This window comes from Triturus cristatus, chromosome 9 (genome assembly GCF_964204655.1).
Source record: "Triturus cristatus chromosome 9, aTriCri1.1, whole genome shotgun sequence".
Taxonomy (NCBI): domain Eukaryota; kingdom Metazoa; phylum Chordata; class Amphibia; order Caudata; family Salamandridae; genus Triturus; species Triturus cristatus.
The window spans coordinates 1,001,484,928-1,001,505,458 of record NC_140592.1 but is presented as its reverse complement, the minus strand read 5'-3'; the positions used below and the strand labels follow the sequence as shown (position 1 = coordinate 1,001,505,458).

The 20,531-nt window shown below is 45.1% G+C and overlaps 1 protein-coding gene across 19 annotated transcripts in view; it reads left to right on the top strand.

Moving 5' to 3' along the window:
- Window positions 1-20,531, top strand: part of NRXN3 (neurexin 3) — a 2,213,138-nt gene that overhangs the window by 185,676 nt on the left and 2,006,931 nt on the right. For all 19 annotated transcript variants that reach the window (XR_014968865.1, XR_014968864.1, XR_014968862.1 and 16 more), the window contains exon 3: window positions 17,874-17,891. Coding sequence is in view for 14 of the 19 variants with exons in the window: in XM_085626627.1 (XP_085482753.1) it covers window positions 17,874-17,891 (18 nt within the window). In the remaining 5 variants the exon portion in view is untranslated. The remainder of the gene's footprint in view (window positions 1-17,873; window positions 17,892-20,531) is intronic.

Genomic DNA, 20,531 nt, shown 5'->3' with positions numbered 1-20,531 from the left:
TGACCTCCTTCACTCAGTCTTTAACAGACATATGACTGACTTCCCCATGGGTCTAGTGGTTGTTTAAAGGTGTTAGCCTATCTAAACACCTCCTTGATTCCCAGTAGATCTGCCTGTTTGCTTCACAGAGAATAACGAGACAGCATCTCATAATGTAGCAGCCTGGTGAAGTCTTAGTCGATCAAATGGGTTCTTAGATGACTTGTTGCCTAATGGTTGGTGCTGCAAGCTATCATTTCACCACTCTAAACAACACTCCAGCGTTCATGAACACGGGGCATAGCGGGAACGTTACCTGATCTCCATGATCCAGGGTTTACACAGACAACTGGAAGCATCTCTGAATACCAGTAGTAAGATCCCAGGTATCAATTTTTAGGCCACATTAAGATGACGATTGCTGATGTTGGTGCAAAAGCAAGGGGATGGGGTGATGGTTGATGTATTCAATGGACTGAGGATTGATTTAGAGAACAAAACTTGACTATGTAATGTCTAAGGCATCCTTTTAAAGAGCAGGAGTCATGCACTGGTGCATCTGTACTCTATGTGCAGAGTTCATAAGCTCCTCTGGTGAAACGCAGCAATGCCAAAGCAGAGACACACCATATATGTGCTGGGTTAATAGCATCCTCTTGGGGAGCAACAGTCATGTTCATAACATCTTCTGAGGGATCATTGCACAAGTTCAGACATCTTTTTTATGTACAGGGTTCAGAATATTCTGTTCTGGAGTAGGACTGGGGCCATCATAATCTGCCCTGGAGTAGGACCCGAGTCATACACGTCCTGCACATCTGAAGCGACCTCCTTTATTCACAGGGATCATAGTTTTATCAGTGCAAAACCTATACAATGGTGCAAACACTATTTTCATTTAGAGGATCCACAGGTCCACAGGTCTTGGTGGTGCAGCGGCCATGCTTTGGGTCACAGTTCATAGCATCTACCTGGCAATCAGGAGTAATGTACATATATGTAGAGAGTTCAGAGTATCATCTGGTGGATCATGAGCATGCACTAGTGCACACTCCTTTATGTACAAGGTTCATGGCATCCTCTGGTGCAGCAGAATCACGCATTGGTGCACGCACATTTTTCACGGATGTGGATCAGAGCATCCTTAGTCTACCGGATTCATGGTACCCTCTGGTGGAGTAAAAGTCATGCAATGGTGAAACACATTGGTTAATTACTGGCTCCATAGCATCCTGTAGGGAAGCAGGACCTGTCTTCTAGATATGTACAAAGGGTTCATAGGTGCCTGTACTGTAAAAACACCAAAAAACTTGCACTTCTGCATCCCTGCTTTTTGTTGGACACTGAGCTATTCACTTAAGCCCTGCACTGTTATTGTTGAAGGCCTCTTAGTAGGGTATGTTAAAAGCCCACATCCTTTCTGTGCATAGGCTTCTGCCGTGGACCAACAATGTGTGCGGAAGGTTTTGTACTTTAGGTGCCACACCAGGTTGATGCCAGTGAGAATAGTTTCTCTAAGCATAGCCAACCCCACTTGCCAGTTGCAGAGGCATGCGCACGTGAGAGCTACTCTGATAACTCTATTAAGGCACTTCTGTGTGGGAGGGCAACTGTCCGAGCCCTAGTGTGTGGGAAAGTGGTGGTGATGGTGGGAGGAATCACTTCTGGGGGGCTTCAGGGTATCATTATCGAGTATCTATTTGTGATCAGGGCAGGTATTGTCTGCAGAATACCCACTTCCTTGTATTTAATGAAATCTTAGATGTTATCTGAACACAAGCCTGGAAACTCCCAAACAATATATCCACGTGAGATGGAGCAATCTTGACATTTACATACCCATCTCAGTGTTGAGGTCGGATTTGCACATTTGCTAATCAGTCTATAAATAGAAGACCACATTTCCCAGAAATCACTAAGAGGCAATCTGGAAAACCAGATATAGCTTTAAATGCTGACCATTGGAGTGAGAGCAGTTCGTGCTGCAGGATGGAGGGGGTATAGTTTCTCCAGCTAGGACCCGCCTTTCTCTATTTCTCTGTTGAGGCCCCCCAGTTGCCCTCTCTTCAAATGATTGAGTTTCTCCCTCCCAACACTTTGAGGTGCCCCTCCTCTCCTTTAGGAGAAGATGGAGGCCAGTCGATGCAGATTTGATGCAAGCGGCATGTACCGCTCTTAATAACAGCTCTTCTTGGCAGCTCGCAGGCCATAATGCAGGTATTGATTGGTGGTTTGGGACTGGAGATGGTAAAAGCGGTTGTTGAGAGCTCCACTTATCCGCAGCCTTGTCCTGCAGAGTCTCTGTTCTCAGTTCCGGCGGCCGGAGGGAACCGGAAGGCTTTCATGGCAGGCGATCCAGCTATCCAAACCACCGTGGGGTTACATGAGGTGATCATCCTGGCTTATAGTTCCCTGTTCAAAAGACCATAATTAATATCCTCTTAACCACCTGAGATGGATTCAGGAATACAATTGACACCTTTGTGATTCCCACCTGTCAAACGGGCATGAAATCTGGCTCTGTTTCTCTTCTTTTCTAGACACCCCCTTCATTTGAGGCCGAATGATCCAGTTGTCAGAATCTAGATCTCAAACAACCATACCCTAAATTAGCACAAATGTCCATATTTCATACTCAGGGTTCTTTCACTTTTTAACTGTGGAACTCCAAATTATATCGTAGAGAGATTTAATGTTCTCCACTTCAATTGAAGAATTTTTAGCGGGAAATGGAAGTAGAACTATAACATTCCGGGGGCCATGTAAACTTGCCTTTGTTTCAGGAGTTTCTTTTCAAATAGGATTTTTGCAAATGTTCCCAAAGGAGGTTTATGAATTAATTAGTGCCTGAAATTGGATTGATATCTGTAGCAAAATCTTTGAATCTGAATCTATTGGTGAGTAAATGGTTTTGCACAATCACCAGTCTTAAGTAGAGCATTTTGAGTGTTCTGAATTCCAGCATCTTGTGGGGAAAAAGAAAACATGGTTTGAGTTTCCAGCCTTAAAAATACATTCTATGTGGCCTTGGGCTTTTCCATTCCTGTTTCTATACTGTTGTGATCAACTAGTGCTGGTAAATGCGTGCTTACAGCCAGTTGCATTGCATTTATATCTCGATTGTGAATTTGATTCTGAAGCAGCAATCTGTGATGTACAAATAATGTCTGGGTATTGTTTGCGGCTCTGCAAACTTGCATTGCAGCCTGTGCCAGAAAGATGGCACGGCCTGTGCCTCTTTCATGGGAAGGCTGGTAGGAGTAACTGGTTATGGACAAACAGATCCTCCATGAATTGGCCAGATTGATGCACCAGCCTTCTGGGCACTCTTTTCCTGAGCTTCCAGCTAAATTGAACAGACTGGTCTTGGAACGAAGAATCCTAAATCCGTAAATGTGAATCGTAAGACATTAACACCCAGGCATGTGGAACTGAGACAAAGAAACAGAATTAAAAAACATGAGGCACTGCAGTCCCATGCAAGCACGCCAAGATGCCTGCATAGGACAAGTTCGAGTGATGCCGACATTTTTGTTCCTGGCCATAATATTATTGTCAAACTAGCCATTTAAGCAGCATTATTTGGAAATCTGTGCCAGGGTCATCTGAAAAGCTCTATTCATTATTTATTCCAAGGTGCATTATCTGCCTGTTGTAACTATTAGGCTAAACACGTTGTGGGAGGCGCATTTAGCAGGCCAGCTGCCCCAAATAAGCATGTCTCTAAAGACCTGATGCAGATATCCTAGGATTTAGAGCTAGAACCTCAGCACGATGGACTCTGCCCATCTCCCTAAAAGAACCCCTCGAAGATAAGCATGTATCTGCCCTGTAAACCGTTGTGCATAGACAAGAGATGTGCACAGGGTCTGGGCTCCCCCAGAGCCGCCGAGCGCTGTATGAATACGATGATAATTGGCCTCTTCTTGCTTTCTGATTACAGAGCGAGGGAGGGAGACTTTTTCTGGGTTTGTGCCACGCTCCTGGATACGGACAAGTGGCCGCTCGCTCCGCAATTATCCCAATTTTCCCTTGTGCTACAACAAATTGCTGGAGCGGCTGCCATTTCCTTAAAGGCGCATGGCCCTGAAATGGGGAGCTCAGCGAGATGGACGCCAGTGTGCTGTAGAGAAGACCATGCGAGTCTGTCCTTAGTTTCTGAGCACCTTGTCCTGCCTGGAGAATGTAACTACATGTACCATGGCTGCCGCTGACTGAGCTGGCGACTGTTGATGGTTGTTCTGCGATAGCTGAGTGCCGTGCAGACTGTGTGTCTGATTGCTTCTAAAATCAGACACGTCCGCAGTATCCTATTGGCCAACAGTAAAAAAAACAAGACAACAAAAAACAGAAACCTGAAGACAAAGGCTCACCTGGCAATCAAGAAATTCCCATTCAGTGGTCTGCCAAGTTTCATCGAAATGAGGGACCACCCACAGCAACCTACTAATGTTCAGCTGCAAACTAAGATCTCTGCGGTTGTCTATGGGCCAGTGCTTATTTAGGAACACGGGCATTTATGGTAGTCACAGGCAAATATCCCACTGAAAACAGGGACATGCTAGTAGTTTGTGAAATGGTGTAAAGTTGATTGCCTAAAAAGTACCCTAGGAAAAAATTGTCAGTCCACTGAAATACCTCCTGGAACAAAAAGAGTAGCAGTCTTTTATGCAGTAATAAATGTACATGGTTCGGGCAGTGTTCCTCTAAAATCAGGGACATGTTCAGTTCCCTGTGGGAAAGTATTCCTTCAACACAGGGATACCAGACATAAAATGTTTACTGTGCAAAACCAGTCTCTGGGGCAAACTTGTGCTTGTCTGTTCCTAGAGGCTGGATGTTTGGTGCCTGTGTTTAATGGTGAACAAACCCCATCGCTTCCTGGCTTCTACAGAAGCTTCATGAATAGATCTCCTGAATGATCACCTTTACTCTCATCTAGTACCAATGTTGAGCAGGTCTGTGTCTCATCTTCCCTCTAGGGCTTTAGGCGCAGGCACCAAAGGGCAAGTGTTTACTTCGCTTCATGATCTCAAGTAGAACATTCCCATCTGATGAAAGTCATACCTGTACGACCGAAAGATATTGCGATGCCATCCTAAAGGTTGATAGTGTAGGATATAAGCGCTAATTAAAACCAATGCATGACCTTACCAGCTGAGAGTGAAGGCATCTGAGATTGGACCACTATCATGGAGCCAAATCCTACCTTAGTCGATCATGCTAGGTCTGAGGGAGGAGACATACATCAGTGTAGCAATCATCGTTGCAGACGGTAACAGCCCTTCTCTGCCTCTTCCAGTGGTTCTCCGTATTAGCTAAGATGGTAGTCATGTCGCGGAGCTTGGATTTCCATGACACTGAGTTGCTGGAGTTGCAAAACCTTTTTAGCATCTTCAAGTCCTGGCCTTCTGTTCTCAGAAGGCACTGATGTTGCAAGCTTATGACCTGCTGTGGATTGGAATCATAGATACATCCCATTCCTGAAAAGCTGAGATAGAAGCATTGTACATGGAGGCCTGATTGGCCATGTCACTGATGTTCTCTGTCCTAGGACTTCTGACCTGAATGTTTTTCTCCGCCTTAAGCTTGCAATAGGTTCTCTACAGGTGTTAAGTGAGAGGAAGAGAGTGGAGGATGCTGCTGCCTGAGAATGACCCCTTTTGTTGATTTTTAAGTGGAGCAAAGAGGTGAGTTCAGGCCTCCCCCCCCCCCTTGCTCCACCCAGTGAACCCAGGAAACTAAAGGTAAGGCGGGTCCAGCACATCACAAACCCGAATGGTGACCTTTGAACCTCTCCGAGATGTCTTAGCAGTGATCTTTCTGTAGAAAAAAATGACCTGTGGCTGGTCTCCAGCCTTCCTCTGATTCCCACTGCTTCTGACTGTCTTGGATCAATGCATATCTCTCATTTTCTCTTCCTTCTCGCCTCCTTTTACTTTTCGAAGGGTAACAAATGTTTTGCTTGTTTCATGTGTTCATGTATTTTGTTTTAGCAGGCAAACGAGTGCATTAAAACATTAAACATACCTTGTTGCTGTCTGCGCGGCAGCAATGCTGACTTGGGTGTAAGTATGTGCCTTCTCCCACAGTCCTTCACTGCAGACGTCTGTGCGCCAACGCTAAAATGCCTGAGAATTGAACAAGAGTGGTTGGATGGGAGGCAGTCAAGGGGTTGTGGAGAGTGAAGGCAGTAATTACATTGGTCAAAAGATAATATTAGAAACTGCTCTTCCGTTTAGAGGGCCCATGCATTAAATTATTTAGGTAATTCTGACTTTATGTAAGTGCTTTTATTATAAACAAAACAAAGTCTCTGCGTTCCCTTGTGGAGTCTCTTGTTTTTAAGCAGTTGCTCCTTGGTACTATTTAGACCCTTACAGACAAGCAGGTGCACCCATGCATGTTTTCACACTTGCATATATTCACCAATTGATTAACACAAAGTCATGCACCAGAAATGTCTGCAAATGACTGCTTTCTCTCCGTGTGCTGACCGTGTGGTTAGAAGGCAGATTGTGTGTTGTGTGCTGCAGGGGATGGGAATTGCATTGATCTCGAGCTGGCTGGGCAGGCTAGGCGTGCATGGTACAGTCCGTGCAAGGAGACGAGGGGCGTGGAAGGGAAAGTGCGTCTCCTCAGCCTGCTGCACTGACGTCTGTATAGACATGTGTGCAGCATTCACACACGGTGCTAAGGTGACTAGGCCTGGGCAAAAATTTCGTTCCGTTCGCGGAAATTGCGATAATTTGACATTTTTGCATTCCGCGGAGAGCGCGAAAATGTCAAAAATTCCGGTTTCCGCAGCTTGGCGATAATTTGTTTCTTGCTCGCGCTGTAAAATGATACATTCTCGCGCGCGCGCGATCGCCTTACCTGAATCCCTGCGTTCGCCGACAAGTTTTCTTGATCCGGTCGCGTTCTCCATGAGATGTTGTATTGTTTTTAGCCATTTGCGCTGTCTCGCGACAGTTCGCGCCCGCAGTGACGTCATGCGTCGCGCGATCACGTCTTTCTTCTCGCGATCATGCACCGCGAGAACAACTCAAAACAAGATGGCCACGCCCGCAAGCAGCCACATGGGTAAGTTGGCGACCCGCAACCATGCAGAAAATCGCGCGAACATGCCGGAAAAAAACTTCCGCATCTTCGCGATATTTCTGCTTGTTTGCGATAATTTTAAACATTCTCGCGATAATTTGCGAAGGTTAATTCCGCAAATTCCGCCCACCCCTAAAGGTGACCTCCCAGAGGAGTAGTTAGTTGTCCTAGGCTGGGCAGAAATGCTTTGGTGAAACGTAGACCTCTAGTGGCCTTGTGCGACCTCATCTGACCGCTCACAGCTGGCATAGGTTGAGGTCCTAGTAGACACACTCTTGACATGGACCTTGGATTACCTCAAAAGGTCTCTCAGAGTCTTGTTTGAATTGCTAGGGTAAGCAGACATTCTTTAATGAAGCATGTAGCTCAAGTGACCCCAGCCTGGGGGCCTGAATTTGAAAAGTCAGCCTTTGATAAAGCCTGGACCCTGCATAACCTTCATATGACCCCCGAGAGCAGGCATTGACTGAGGTCCTAGTTTGAGAAGACATGCTTCGGTGAAGTATGGAATTCACATGACCTTGTGCGTGACCTGATCTGTCCTCTCACAGCTGCCGTTGGTTGAGGTCCTAGCCCAAGTAGACTAGACAACGCAGACACATTTTGGTGGAAAACTGATTTCAAGTGACCCTCTCAGAGCAACTGTTGATGAAGTCTTGGCTGTAGAAGTAAATGGGAAAGAAAAGAAGAACAGTAGAATTTTCAAAGTATAAGTACAGTGAATGCGCGTGTCAGTAGCATTAGAAATAGTGTCTGGTGCTTTAAGGTGCTTCTGAATTAATAGCACTGAGGAAAGTCAGTGCAGGTCCATTGGAATTGAAAAGCAGATGCTGCTGCTGAGAAAAACCAGCCCAGGGTCCACCGGAGCTTGAAGTCGGATCCTGTACTCTGAATCTAGTGAGGGAAAGAAGCCCTTTGAAGGTGCCAGAGATATTATTTTGTAGGCTACAAATTGAGCTGTAAGGGAATAGCGGCATTTAATCTACACAACCATCTTCAAGGCTACTCTGGCTTTCGAGACCTTCCTGGGTCGAGTGGTATGGTGGCTGGACACACAGTGTGTGAGATAAAACGTGTTGTGTCTGCAGTCTGCCAGTCTGTGCCCGCTCAGCCTGTGGAAGCCGTGCCAGCAGATCATGACTGGAGTCTGTGCAAATACTGGGCTCCAGCATCCCCAGCCCTGCTTTTTATAGCACAGACAGAGGCGAACAGTCAATGGCATTGGGCCTGCTTTGTAATAATGGTTCCAGAAGCGAAACCGCCAAAACAACACAGTCACAGCGACATTGACGAACACAGAGACCTAGGAGCGCCTAAGTATGAGCACCGGGGTTAGACACCAAAAAGTGCAGTAAGGAGAAAGCTGCTCAGTTTGCAGTCAAACCCATGGCACAGATCTAAGGAGGCTACACATATGTGAGAATGCTGCACAAACCGTGGCGGCTGACGCATAGCTAAAGTGGGGATGAAGGGGGAATGATAAATGATTTTAAAAAACATACCAGTCGACGCAGGCCTCCTTCGTACTCTTCTCTCTTCTCAGCAGTTACGGAGGCACAGGATCCCCACCCAATCCTGGTGCTGCTCTCAATAGCATGAGAGAAATTCCAGGATTGGTCTTAGCAGCCTGGTTTTCCGCTCAGACAGTGCCTGAGAGCCTGTGTTGCACAGCTGGGTTGGAGAAACCTAAGTGCGCATGTCTGTTTGGCCACCCTAAGATGGCCGGCCAAACCAACATGAGCACTTTCCTATGCCCATCACTCCTCCTCCTGCTATGGTCCTGACCCACCCTACACTGACATCGGGTTAGAAAGTCAGCCAAAATTACAATGATAATATTGTTTCATTATCATTTTAGTTTTCTGTGAATGACTATGATCAGTTGGGCGAAGCTCCTCTGCCATTGCGGAGGAGCCGCCCCTGTGCACAGATCTGAGGATGCTGCACAGACCCTCTGACTGACATCATGGCACAGATTACTGGATGTTACATAGAACCAGAAGCTAACCCGAGGGCCCATTCTAAGACAGTGGAAGTGCGGACTGTACACACCCAGCACCTGAGACCGGTGCAGAGTCAATCTATATGGAATCATCACCTGAGACAAGGGCTGTAGAGCTTTAGCACCCAGGACCAGTGCTTTACATAGGGACGAGGCTGCAATACCCATATTCCCAGTTCTTTGGATCAAATATGTCAACTGTGTTAATGTGGTATTTATACCCACTTCGATCCATACATCCACTAAGGTGTGAGGCTTTAGAGTTATGAGTTCTGATCCTGATTCCCAGCTCCCAGCTCACACACCCCGTGATCTTGTATTCTGACACATACTTGTTCGACTGTTTAAGTTAATTGATTCTATTGACACTGGAAACTTACGAACAAAAGACTTCTATAATTATATTGAGCAGCTAGAGCTCCACAGATCACTGATACATGTCACATGTTGTGGATTTTCGTGGCAAAATATTTTTGACCCCCTGGAATAAAAGTTGTTACTTAAAACTTACGCATCTAATAAAGGATCCGCATGTTCATTCTACAGACTGAATTGATTTGTGAAGCAGAGAAACAAATCTAATGTGAATCAACTAGAGTACAACTGGTCCCATTTTGTTCTCCAATTATCAAAGGAAAGTAAAATCAAGAATGATGCCACGCCTCTATCCTTGAGAGCCAGCACTTCATTTGTATACAGATGGTTGGGCTCCGGCACTCATTCTTGGGGGCCAGGAGTTGTCATTCATCATCAAAATTCAGGCCAGAGCTGGAAGAAAGGCTAAAAAGGGAGATGGGAGGAGGGAGCGAAAGAGAAGGATAAAGAAAACAGTTACAAAGGGAGGAAGCAGTGATGAAAAAGAGCATGCAAAAATGAGGTTAGCAAATAGGAAGTATAAGGTGAGGGTTGAAAGAGGCATGAGGTGGAATCAAAAGTAGACATCCATGGCGTCAATCACTGTGGCGTTTGACATCATTGACGCGGTGATCCTCGGAAAAGCGTGGGGCACTGCATTTATATATGTTTTTTTTACAAACTGAACACTGATTTGAGCTAATAGAAGGTTTGTGATAGTTTTGGTAGTAGGGAAGCACACTTTATTCTGATGGGTTGTGTGATGGCTGCTAGCTAGGTTCGTCCCCCAAAAAAGATCGAGTTAACTGCAAAACGCACAGAACTGGCTGGTGAGGCGGTGTAATTGGAGCTCAGTAAAGCTCAGTCTACAAAAGAATTCAATGGCATCGGTTTCAGTTTGCTATTGATGGTGGACAAACCACTGCATGCATAGATCCCAAACAAAGTACATCCTTATGAAATAAGAAAACACCTGCACAATGCCTGACATAATGGATAGATTAGTTAGGAAATTTCAAAATGCCCTTTTTACAACCTTCACCAACTTCTATATAAACTTTGCAGCAAACTAAAGATTGCAAAGTATTACCAGTTGCCACATTTGCGTGAAAATCATGACTTTTTAAAGTATGTATATTACAGAAGGTAAAGGTGCAGAGAAAAAGTGTGCATACGTTTGGTATTTTGTACTAAAAAGTCTGAAAAAGTTAAACTTGCAGAGTTATAGACTGCATACATCTTCAATCTTCACTGTGTTGAAAAAGAGTAAAAAGTATCTTGTAATGAAGTGACAACTATCTTACAATGCATATAAAAACTTGGTGAAGGCTAAGTTAAATCAAAAAACTTCAAACTTCATGAAGGGTCAAAATGTGTAGTAAAAATGAAAAAAAGAAGAAGGGTTACAATGTTACCCTTTGCAAAAGTTTGCTTGCGAAAAAATAAAAAAACATATATACTCCCCTAATAGATAAGACAACATAGGTGAACATCATAAGGGCTCCATCCATGAAATACTTCCGCCCAGTACAACTTCATGAAGTTTCATAAAAACCTGCCTGACCTGTAAGAAAATATCACCAGCACTCGGAGAAAGATGAGCACCAAACACCAGGGCAACACACCTTAGTCTTTGATGGATACAGAATACGACAATAATATAATGTGATCCTGCAAATTGAATACTTGATAGATCCTGCCTCAACTTACCGGCCTTTCTCCGGCCATGCTCGGTGGAAATGAAGCAGGACAGGCAACCGGGCACAATGAGAAGTAGGCCTGTCAGAACAATGTGTGCCACCTGCGGACTGACAGATAGCAGTAGTGACATCCAAGTCACCCCTTTATGCGCTGAAGCGGTGGTTGGGGAGTCCGGTCTACTGGGCAGGAAGTATCAGAAACAATCTCCATTAGCAGACGTCAAGAACATCACCGCAGGTTATTCGTTCAAACCAAGAAGAGGCCTTGTTTCTAAATGAGGTAGGTTCTTGTGCCAGGGTCCCCTAGTTCTCCTGAGAGATGGTCCTGCAGATTTGAAAAGTATTAAAGCACTTGTTTCTAAATGAGGTAGATTCTTGTGCCAGGGTCCCCTACTTCTCCTGAGAGATTGTCCTGCAGATTTGAAAGGTATTAAAGCGCTTGTTTCTAAATGAGGTAGATTCTTGTGCCAGGGTCCCCTAGTTCTCCTGAGAGATGGTCCTGCAGATTTGAAAAGTATTAAAGCACTTGTTTCTAAATGAGGTAGATTCTTGTGCCAGGGTCCCCTACTTCTCCTGAGAGATTGTCCTGCAGATTTGAAAGGTATTAAAGCGCTTGTTTCTAAATGAGGTAGATTCTTGTGCCAGGGTCCCCTAGTTCTCCTGAGAGATGGTCCTGCAGATTTGAAAAGTATTAAAGCACTTGTTTCTAAATGAGGTAGATTCTTGTGCCAGGGTCCCCTACTTCTCCTGAGAGATTGTCCTGCAGATTTGAAAGGTATTAAAGCGCTTGTTTCTAAATGAGGTAGATTCTTGTGCCAGGGTCCCCTAGTTCTCCTGAGAGATGGTCCTGCAGATTTGAAAAGTATTAAAGCACTTTAGCGTCTGCCACTTTCTGCATTCTTCCTCACAGGGAGGACGGGTTCTGTGGAGTTACATGTGTATGCACTTCCTTGACTTGGAAGAACCGAGACTGAGTTTGCGTCAGAGCGGTCCTGAATTTCTGATGCCAGTTTAGGTTACAAAAGGGGAAAAACTGGAGTCTCACAAGAGGGAACAATTGTCAACTTAGTGAATATCTGATTTTGCCTAAGGGTGTGGGAAGTTCATTTTTTTTGGTCCCCTTCATTAACATCTGTGGAAAGCTTCACAACTTTCGCAAGCTCGTAAAGCTTTGTGCCACTTCTGTATTAAAACAGCCACTTTGTGACTATTTAAGTTCCACGTATCCTCATTTAATAGAATCAGAATGTCTCTCTATAAGACACACTTTGCAGAAAAACAGTTGGTGTTCATTTGCTGCTCCGTTTCATTGTGCAGACAAAAGGTCTGCACACATTAATTCGTCAAAAAGACCTGTAACAATTAGTTAGCCATAATTTTCTGCAACATTTAGTTAACCAATAAGTTCTACATTAGTTAAAGAAAAAACTCTGCAGCTAATAATTAGCCACTAAGTTCTGAAATCATTAGTTAGTCACAAAGCTCTTCGAACATTATTAGCCTTTATCTATAGAAAAGCTTATTAAAATGTAAAATGTGCAAAAAGGAATTAAACCTATATTTTTCAGCGTGGCTGGATTTGAATAAAGTGAAAATAACCGTGCTATGCAGGGAAAAGTATCTTTCACCATGAAAACAAACTTTGCTCCAGAGATGGTAACCCGGGAAATTTCAAAAAGTTCTTAAAAAGCATAGTTTCCAAGCGAAATTCGGAACTGGCAGTGCTTGAAATGGAAACATTGAAGTGCAGGTACTCTGTAACAGAGTAACTGCTTGTTTCTGAGAAGTGCTGGTACTCTTCAATTAAAAGTGTTTGTTATTCTTGATAAGTGCAGGTACCCTCCCTCTCAAAATCAAAAAAGTGCTGGTACCCCGTTGCTTGTGTACTAGATACATCTCAGCTCACCTCATTGTTCCTCTTGTCCATCAGCGTATCCATCTGTCAGCTGCAGAGCTTCAATCCCACCAGTGATACAGCTCATGACTGAGCTGTATTGGCTGCGCTATGTTTGAGTTCCAGAGACATCGACTTATAAACATGGCGATGAGATGGCTTGAAGATTGCATGTTCCAACCTTCTTGGGAAAGGAGAACAGGGCATTGCTCTTAGGGGAGCCACAGCATCAAGGGAGAATTCACATTGCTCCTAATTCCAGTGTGGCTTCCAGTGCTGGCATCCAGTGGTCTCCACTTTCGCTTATTGTTGGGAACCAGGACTTCTGTCTGCTTGAGTCCGCAAGCAGCAGTCCTGAATGGTTGATTCCTCAAATGGGCTGCCTGTCCTGACTCGCGAGGGATTGACCCATGTTGTATGGGTCGCCACGTCATGCTTCATGGGAGCTTCATGCGTGAGCATTACCGTAGCCTGCAGTGCCAGATGTGGTGCAACCATCACCCGTCAAAGTGCCTACTGCTTCTTGCTATCCCAGAGTCACTTTACCCGGCAAATACCCTGGCCCAGTCTGGAGCTAGTGGTGCATTGGTGCCAGAGTTCCCATTCAGTGGAGTCTTCAGACAGCCTCTTTACTCCCTCCTGCTCTCCCTCAGGATGGGAACCATGTAAGATATTAAAACAAAAAAAACTTTCAGATCACTTCACTAATGGAATAAGTGGATCAGTGCAAACTGAGCTAAGGAACATGAACTGCAGACCAGAGCAGGTTCGGTCAGACTCTCAACCTCAACACCACACAAAATGATCTCTTTCCTAGAGGTTTTTATTTTCTCAGCTGCACTATTCCTCCATCAGACAGAATATCTTCCACTGCTGCAACAATCCAGAGTTTACACGCTATGCAGCGTCCCCAGGCTCCTCTAGTAACACCCATAGGGCAGCAGAGGCTCTTTTTGGACATTGGGAAAGTCTGCCATATTTGGGAAAATATTAATTTTTCCATAATCGTCCATGAGACATAGCAGCTGATTACGATTGCGGAAGGACCACCATCAGACCATGATTTTACTCCGGCCACAATAAGATGGCGGGGGAATCGCGCTCGGACCGCGGCGGACGCAAAGACCGTCTGCCACGGAACTGCCACAGGCAATTGGTCTGCATCCGTAAAATGGATGTCGGTCCGAAATGGTGGCGGTGACTAGCAGGTTGGTGCAGATTGGTTTTGGTGGCCCATTGCGGACCCCCCCTTGTGTTGGGGGGAGGTGTGGTGCACTGGGGGGTACCCATGGTACCCCCCCTACATTTCAGCGGACCAAGTGTGGTGCCTGCCACGTAGTGCAGTGCAATGCACAACATGATATTTTGACATCACGGCGGGTGCTGCTGACAGCAGCACCCGCCGCAATGTTAAAATGCAAAATGCCACTGCCATGGTGGCGGTCGCATCCTAATTGGGTGTGTGGGACCGCTGCATGTATTGAGGATGGTCCCAGTCACCACCATGACGCCAGTCTGTCCGCCATAGTAATCGGCCCCATAGTTAGCAGTTGAAGTCTAACCATGAATTATTTTGGGAAAGATTTTTAAAAAATCCCCAAATTTTAAAAAAGGCTGAATTGTTTCTAATTTTGCATTTGCAAGTACGTTTTGCCTTGAAGGCACCAATAAAGACAAAAACTAGGAATCGTTTTAGCTGTTTCTTGTTAAGGCCAATCCTTAATCCTACATTTTTCAATTCCATGGAAGGGTATGGTACCATCTTTAGTGCTCTTTCTTTTATATCCCTTATTGAAAATCTCATTAATGCAGAAAATATAGTTCAACCGCATTCAGCATCGATTGATTAACAGATGTGGCAGACTTTCATAGATGAAGGGAGAATAAAAGAGGCAATGCTTGCCCACACAGGGCCTATCCAGACAAGGTCTCAAGGGGCATAAACTAAACAAGGGCACAAGCTAAATTGAAATAGTTGTTCCACTGGCCCTTTAAATTGTATTTGAAACACAAATTCATACAAGCCCACTCTACCTAGTGCTCAGGTTTAATCTGCCCATTTGTGGATTCAAGTGTCCATTTACATGCTGCACGTCACTCATTGAATACTTTCTTCATGTTTTATTAATAGGTGTTGCTGCTAGGCTGCTACATGGTGCATATTCATCAACCTCAGAAGGATAAAAAGCTATGTTGGCCCCCCTCAAAGCCTTCAGCCTGTGCCTTGCTGGGCACATCTTTTGACTGTGAGAAATTCATAAATCCACTGACTTATTCTATTGATAGGTGGCAAAACTGAGCTGTAGAAGTTATGGAAAAGCACCTGCCTGCCCTTTGAGGTTCACCGGCATCCATCTCTTGATTGAAAAGATGGCTTTCGCCCCTCCCCTGCCCTCGCCGGTGGCACCAGGTGTGTTTGCTTCGATGGGCTGGGTCTCTGAGGCATCCATTTCTTTTGTGTGTAGAGCGAGCCCTGCGCTGCCTTACCTGGGGGCCGTTACCTGATATGGCGCATTCATGGGAGGTGACCTTTCTGTGAGCCTGCCCTGACAGTCTCCTCATCCCTCCTGCTTAGAGGAGCTCTGGCAAAGTCGCCACATGAACTGAACACGGACAGAGCAGGACAAAATGAAGTGATAGAAGGGGCCATTTTAACACACGATTCACTTCCGGTTCGGCATGCTCCAATGAGATCCACGTTGAGGAGAGGACAATTCTATTCTGCAGCTCTAAGGAAACTTCTCTTATGCGTTAAATGCAGGGAGTGTCCTATGTGGTGTCCATGCACAGCGAGAACGGGCTCGGTTTCCCAGTGGATGCATGCACCTAGGATTTTCATTTCCCTCTAGGCTTCACTCCTTCCCACCCTTTCCACGGATCTAGAGACAACAGGAAGCCGCTCTGTCTATTTAAGCTCCCCTGCCAATGACCCACACTCTGGTGCCAGCTCATTCTCAAATCACACTCCAATAGGGCTGTCTTTTTACCCTCCTCGCATGTCGAAAGTAAGCAAGGCTCACGTACGCTTTCTCCAAATATTTGAGGACTAGAACTGCAATAGTAAATAAATAGGGAGCCATCCTCTGCCTGAATGATTTGGAGTATGTGTATGCCTCTTCTTGGATATTAGAGTAGGCATTGCAGTAGAGTTACTTGAGGGAGGCGTGGATGCCAGAACTTCACCGATTACCAGTCGGCCGGCGGTGTTATAGTGCTGCCTCTGCTCTGTGATGACAAACATAATGGCACCATATAGAAGGCCTGTGGAGAACTGTAATTTCTGAAGGGGAGTGATGAGGTCTCTTAGGATACTGGCAGGGTCAATGTAGAAAAGGGAGTAAGAACTGAAAACCAGGACAGTGACTTTGAGGTTCATGCCAAGCCGCTTTGCTAGTTTGGGGAATTTTTTTAAAACTTTGCAAGCTTAGTGATGTGTGAAGAGTGAAAGGCTATTCCTAGCTTCAGTAGATCTTCAAACTAGTAAGAAGCTCTCCATTTGCATCCAAAAGCAGAAAGGAGCAGCAGATAGAATGCCATAGCTCAGCTGCTGTGCTCTTTGATTCCAGGGACTGGAAGTCCCGCCCACTAAGGGGTGGAACTTCTGGAGGCATCGAATCCCCACTATGTGGCTGATTTCTTACAAGATCTGATGGGGAGAAGAGACTATTACCAGTAGATGAAGAGCGGGAGTTGTGATGTCCTTAGACGATTGTGACATCATATTAGGAAGAGATAGCACTGGGATATCAAACGAGGAAGAAATAGCGTTGTGATGTCATAACACAATGTTTAAAATGTCTTTGTATAAGAGATGGAGTTATGATGTCACTGTAATTTATCACTGACGCATTGAGTATCCTAATTCAAGCCGAAATATGACTGCAGCAGTGGAACTGAATATTTGAATTAGCAATGGAACAGACATCTCCCCTACCCAGAACGCACATTTAACTTCGTCCACTGTTTGAAGCTATTAGAAACAAGTATCCATGCTCAGAGCCTGACAGTGCCTGCCTTCTGCTGAGAATTGCAGGTATCACCCTGTTGAAATAGGAAACGCTGCCAACACATGCCAGTCTTAAGCTACGATGCTGCTTTTACAGCAGAAAGGTCACTATTGTGGGTTGCACATTGGTGGGAGAAGACACTGGGATGATATTGTTTTAGCTAGGTGGGTGGTGGAGTGATGGGATTAGGCCATTATTATAAAGGTAATGGGTAGAGCCACGAATTGCCCAGCTCTTGCCGTGTCACGGCACACCATCCACGCATCCATTCACTGACCTGGCAGATTGCGCTGGCTGCACTCGTGTCTGCAATGAAGGACGCTGCTGGGAGCATGAAAAAGTGCATCTGAAGAAGGGCTAAAAGTCGCAATACTTCAGTGCCGTGTTCTGAGCAAACCTACAACTGGTCGTAAATTCAGGTGACCCTCGCTGAGGGGAGCAGGTCCACTTTCTTTTTTCCCGGACTGCTTGGATTTATGGTGTTGAAGGATCCCGTTGTAGCAGGAAGATTTCCTCTTCTGTAAAATGTTTTTTTCTGATGCTGTGTTTAATAGGATTTCTTGCAGGGTGGAGCTATCTGATTCCTGGCCGTCTGGACAGATAGAATGATGGAATTTGATACATGCAGAGTTGGGGGCCAGAGCCTTTTGACTTGCATGGCATGCATGAGGGATGGGGGAATTAGAGAAATGCTAGATAACCTGTTTTAGCATTTGCATGGGAGAAGATTTCCATGCAAAGTACAAGTGCTGAGTGTGCCTCTAATGCTGAGTCTTTCTTCTGTGTTTTCTCCCCCTTCTACTTCCCCCTTCCCCTCTTTAAAAATGCCTCCTCAGACGTCAACCACATTCCAGGTGAGTTATGGAATGATGCATTCTATGTTTAAATACATTTAGCTCCACTTAGAAAAATACCATTTAGAGAATTACCCTGCACACCCAGCCTCTTTCACTTCCATCAACCAGTTTAACATTTGTGGCTGTTTATTAAATTGTTCTTTTCCAGGGATGAAGCAGATGTTCAAGGGTTGTTGTATGTTGGGAGATCCCCCTTTCCTAGTCTCATCAAACCAAATTCGTAAAAGTGGAAACAATAACCAAGTGGGATCAAGCGGCTTGATGACTGGGAATGATGCAGACGCTTAATAGTGGATATTAAAGAGATCACAAGCAATGCGCCTTGAGATGGGGACTTCTGCATTGTTCCCAGTTCAGTCCCCAGTGCATGATGGGAATATCCAATAAGACCTACACTGTGATTAGAGGGAGGGAGGTCGATAGGGGGGAGGGAGGTGGACAGGGATATGACAGTGTTGTACTCAGAGCCTGATCTGTGTGGGCTAGATTTGCTATATGGCTTTTATAGATCCAGAGTGACCCCCCATGGGTGATCAAGGGCACCAGAGTTCAGCCAACCAGTTCTTCTTTTGGAAGTTACTAGGTACCGTTAGAATAGCTGTCCAAAGAACTGACATTTAATTACTACTTTTGAACAGTTCGTATAGATAAACATTTTTTTATATAAAACTATACAACCAATTCCCTGCCTAAAACCGAAAATGCTGTTTGATTGTTATGGCCTCATGAGAGCTTAACTTACCATGGCTACCAGATAAGGCCATCACTCATTAAAAGTTAGCCATGGGCTGTAAACTGTATGAGGGCCTTGAAGAAGGTTGTGTGTTTGTGATGACCACATGGAGAGAGATGACTGCTGGGTGCTTTTTGTTGACGTCAGTAGGCTAGTCCAAGGCAGTGGCTTGGAGGAGGGCATCTTAGCGATTTATTTCAGTGCAAGAGCTCCTCAGCTTTACATGGCTTTGGACTGGAGAGAGTCAGTGGGTCTCTATCAGCACTTAGGTTCTGTATCTTAAATCACAAAGCCCACGCGCTCACATCACGTTTCCAGGGGACAGACGCAACTCACTTTATCACTGTTTTATGGAAAGAGAAGAATAATGGCGTTAAATTCCACACAGCATTAAAAAAAATGAGGCTATCCTCTAAGACAGGCACTGTACAACCCCAGCCCACCTTCTGTGGGGACAATAGACATTGGGTGTCACCTCTGAGTGAAAATAAAAATCCAAGAAGTGGGAAAGGAAGACTGAGTGATGATGGTCAAGGACAAAAAAGGAAATACGAATAAACATAACCTGTTGCTTGTGAGGATGAAACAGCCAAGTGGTAGCACAATTCACATTAAACATGATCACCAGTCGGGATTCAGAGTGTGTGTGTTTGCGCGTGCACCTCTATTTCAAGGATATGCGTGAAAGCAATGGGAGTATCCGTTCTGTTGTGCTGGTTCTTCTCTGCAATCCTATCTGTAGCTATTCGACAAAGATCCTTAAACCAGCAGCGCATATCCCCAACCAGGTCATCTACTCGGAGTTGTTTTGCTGTTGGTCATGTTTGTTTCTATGGTGGCAACAGTGAAGCCAGTGGGCTAATCAAATAATTTTGCAGGCATTACTTTGTAAGTAAAAATAAACACCTTGGTACCTCTGATATGGAGCACTATCAAAGTTACTAGCATCTCGCTGTAACTGTGAGCGTGCCCTGCTGAGGGTGTGAAATTTAGGAGCTTCCTCTCTGAGTCCTCCTTGGCTAAAGATGGAGTCCTCTTGTGCGCTCATTGCGGTGCTTAATTTGAGACAGTGGCTTCCAGTGCTCAGCACCAGCACTTAATTGTCACAATCACACTTATGACAGTCTGCCACATGGTGGCACTGCTCATCTAATTGAGAGAGAAGCAATACAACGGTTGTTTATGAATACAATACACATAAAAAAACTTAACAACACCTGCCTCCCCAGCCATTTCTTTACCTTTGGGGAACTGGACTCATCTTAACTGTCGCACTTGCAGATGAGGGAGATGGTTAGTAATTGTTTTGGTACCACCATTGGCAGCGATGTCAAGGGCAATGGGTGATGTAAGCTGGAGTGGCCTCCTGGTCAGGGTCCTGGCACTTATTATTTTACAAATTAACCACTGGCTCATTGGCTGGAGACTCTGTGTTAAAAAAATGTAGCCCATCCCTCAGTAATCTGGATTTCTTTGTTTGTTGTGCAACTCCAGTGGGCATCTAAGAGTTTGATAATATAGAAATGAATCTCTGTTTAGCAATCTGTTGCTTTGTAGCTACTGTTGATTCAAGCTTAACAATACATATGTATGATTTAGGGTGAAGACAATATGGCTGCATAGAGTAATGAAAAGGGCTACTCCGCAATGAGAAAATTGAGGGCATCTATAATAGGATCAATCCCAGAGAGCACAAACGAGTCTTTGGAGAGTGTGAGCACCACACATTGAGTATCTGAATTTTGGAGTGATCGGGTTTGAGGGAGCCAAAGGCAGTCATCAAATTCTCTCCCTATCTCAAGCTACCTGGTGGGCAGACCGCCTCCCTGCTGTGAGTAGATCAGGTGCTTGCTCTACAGTTACATTGACTTCAGTCAATAGCTTTGCTACCTGGCAGAGTGTGC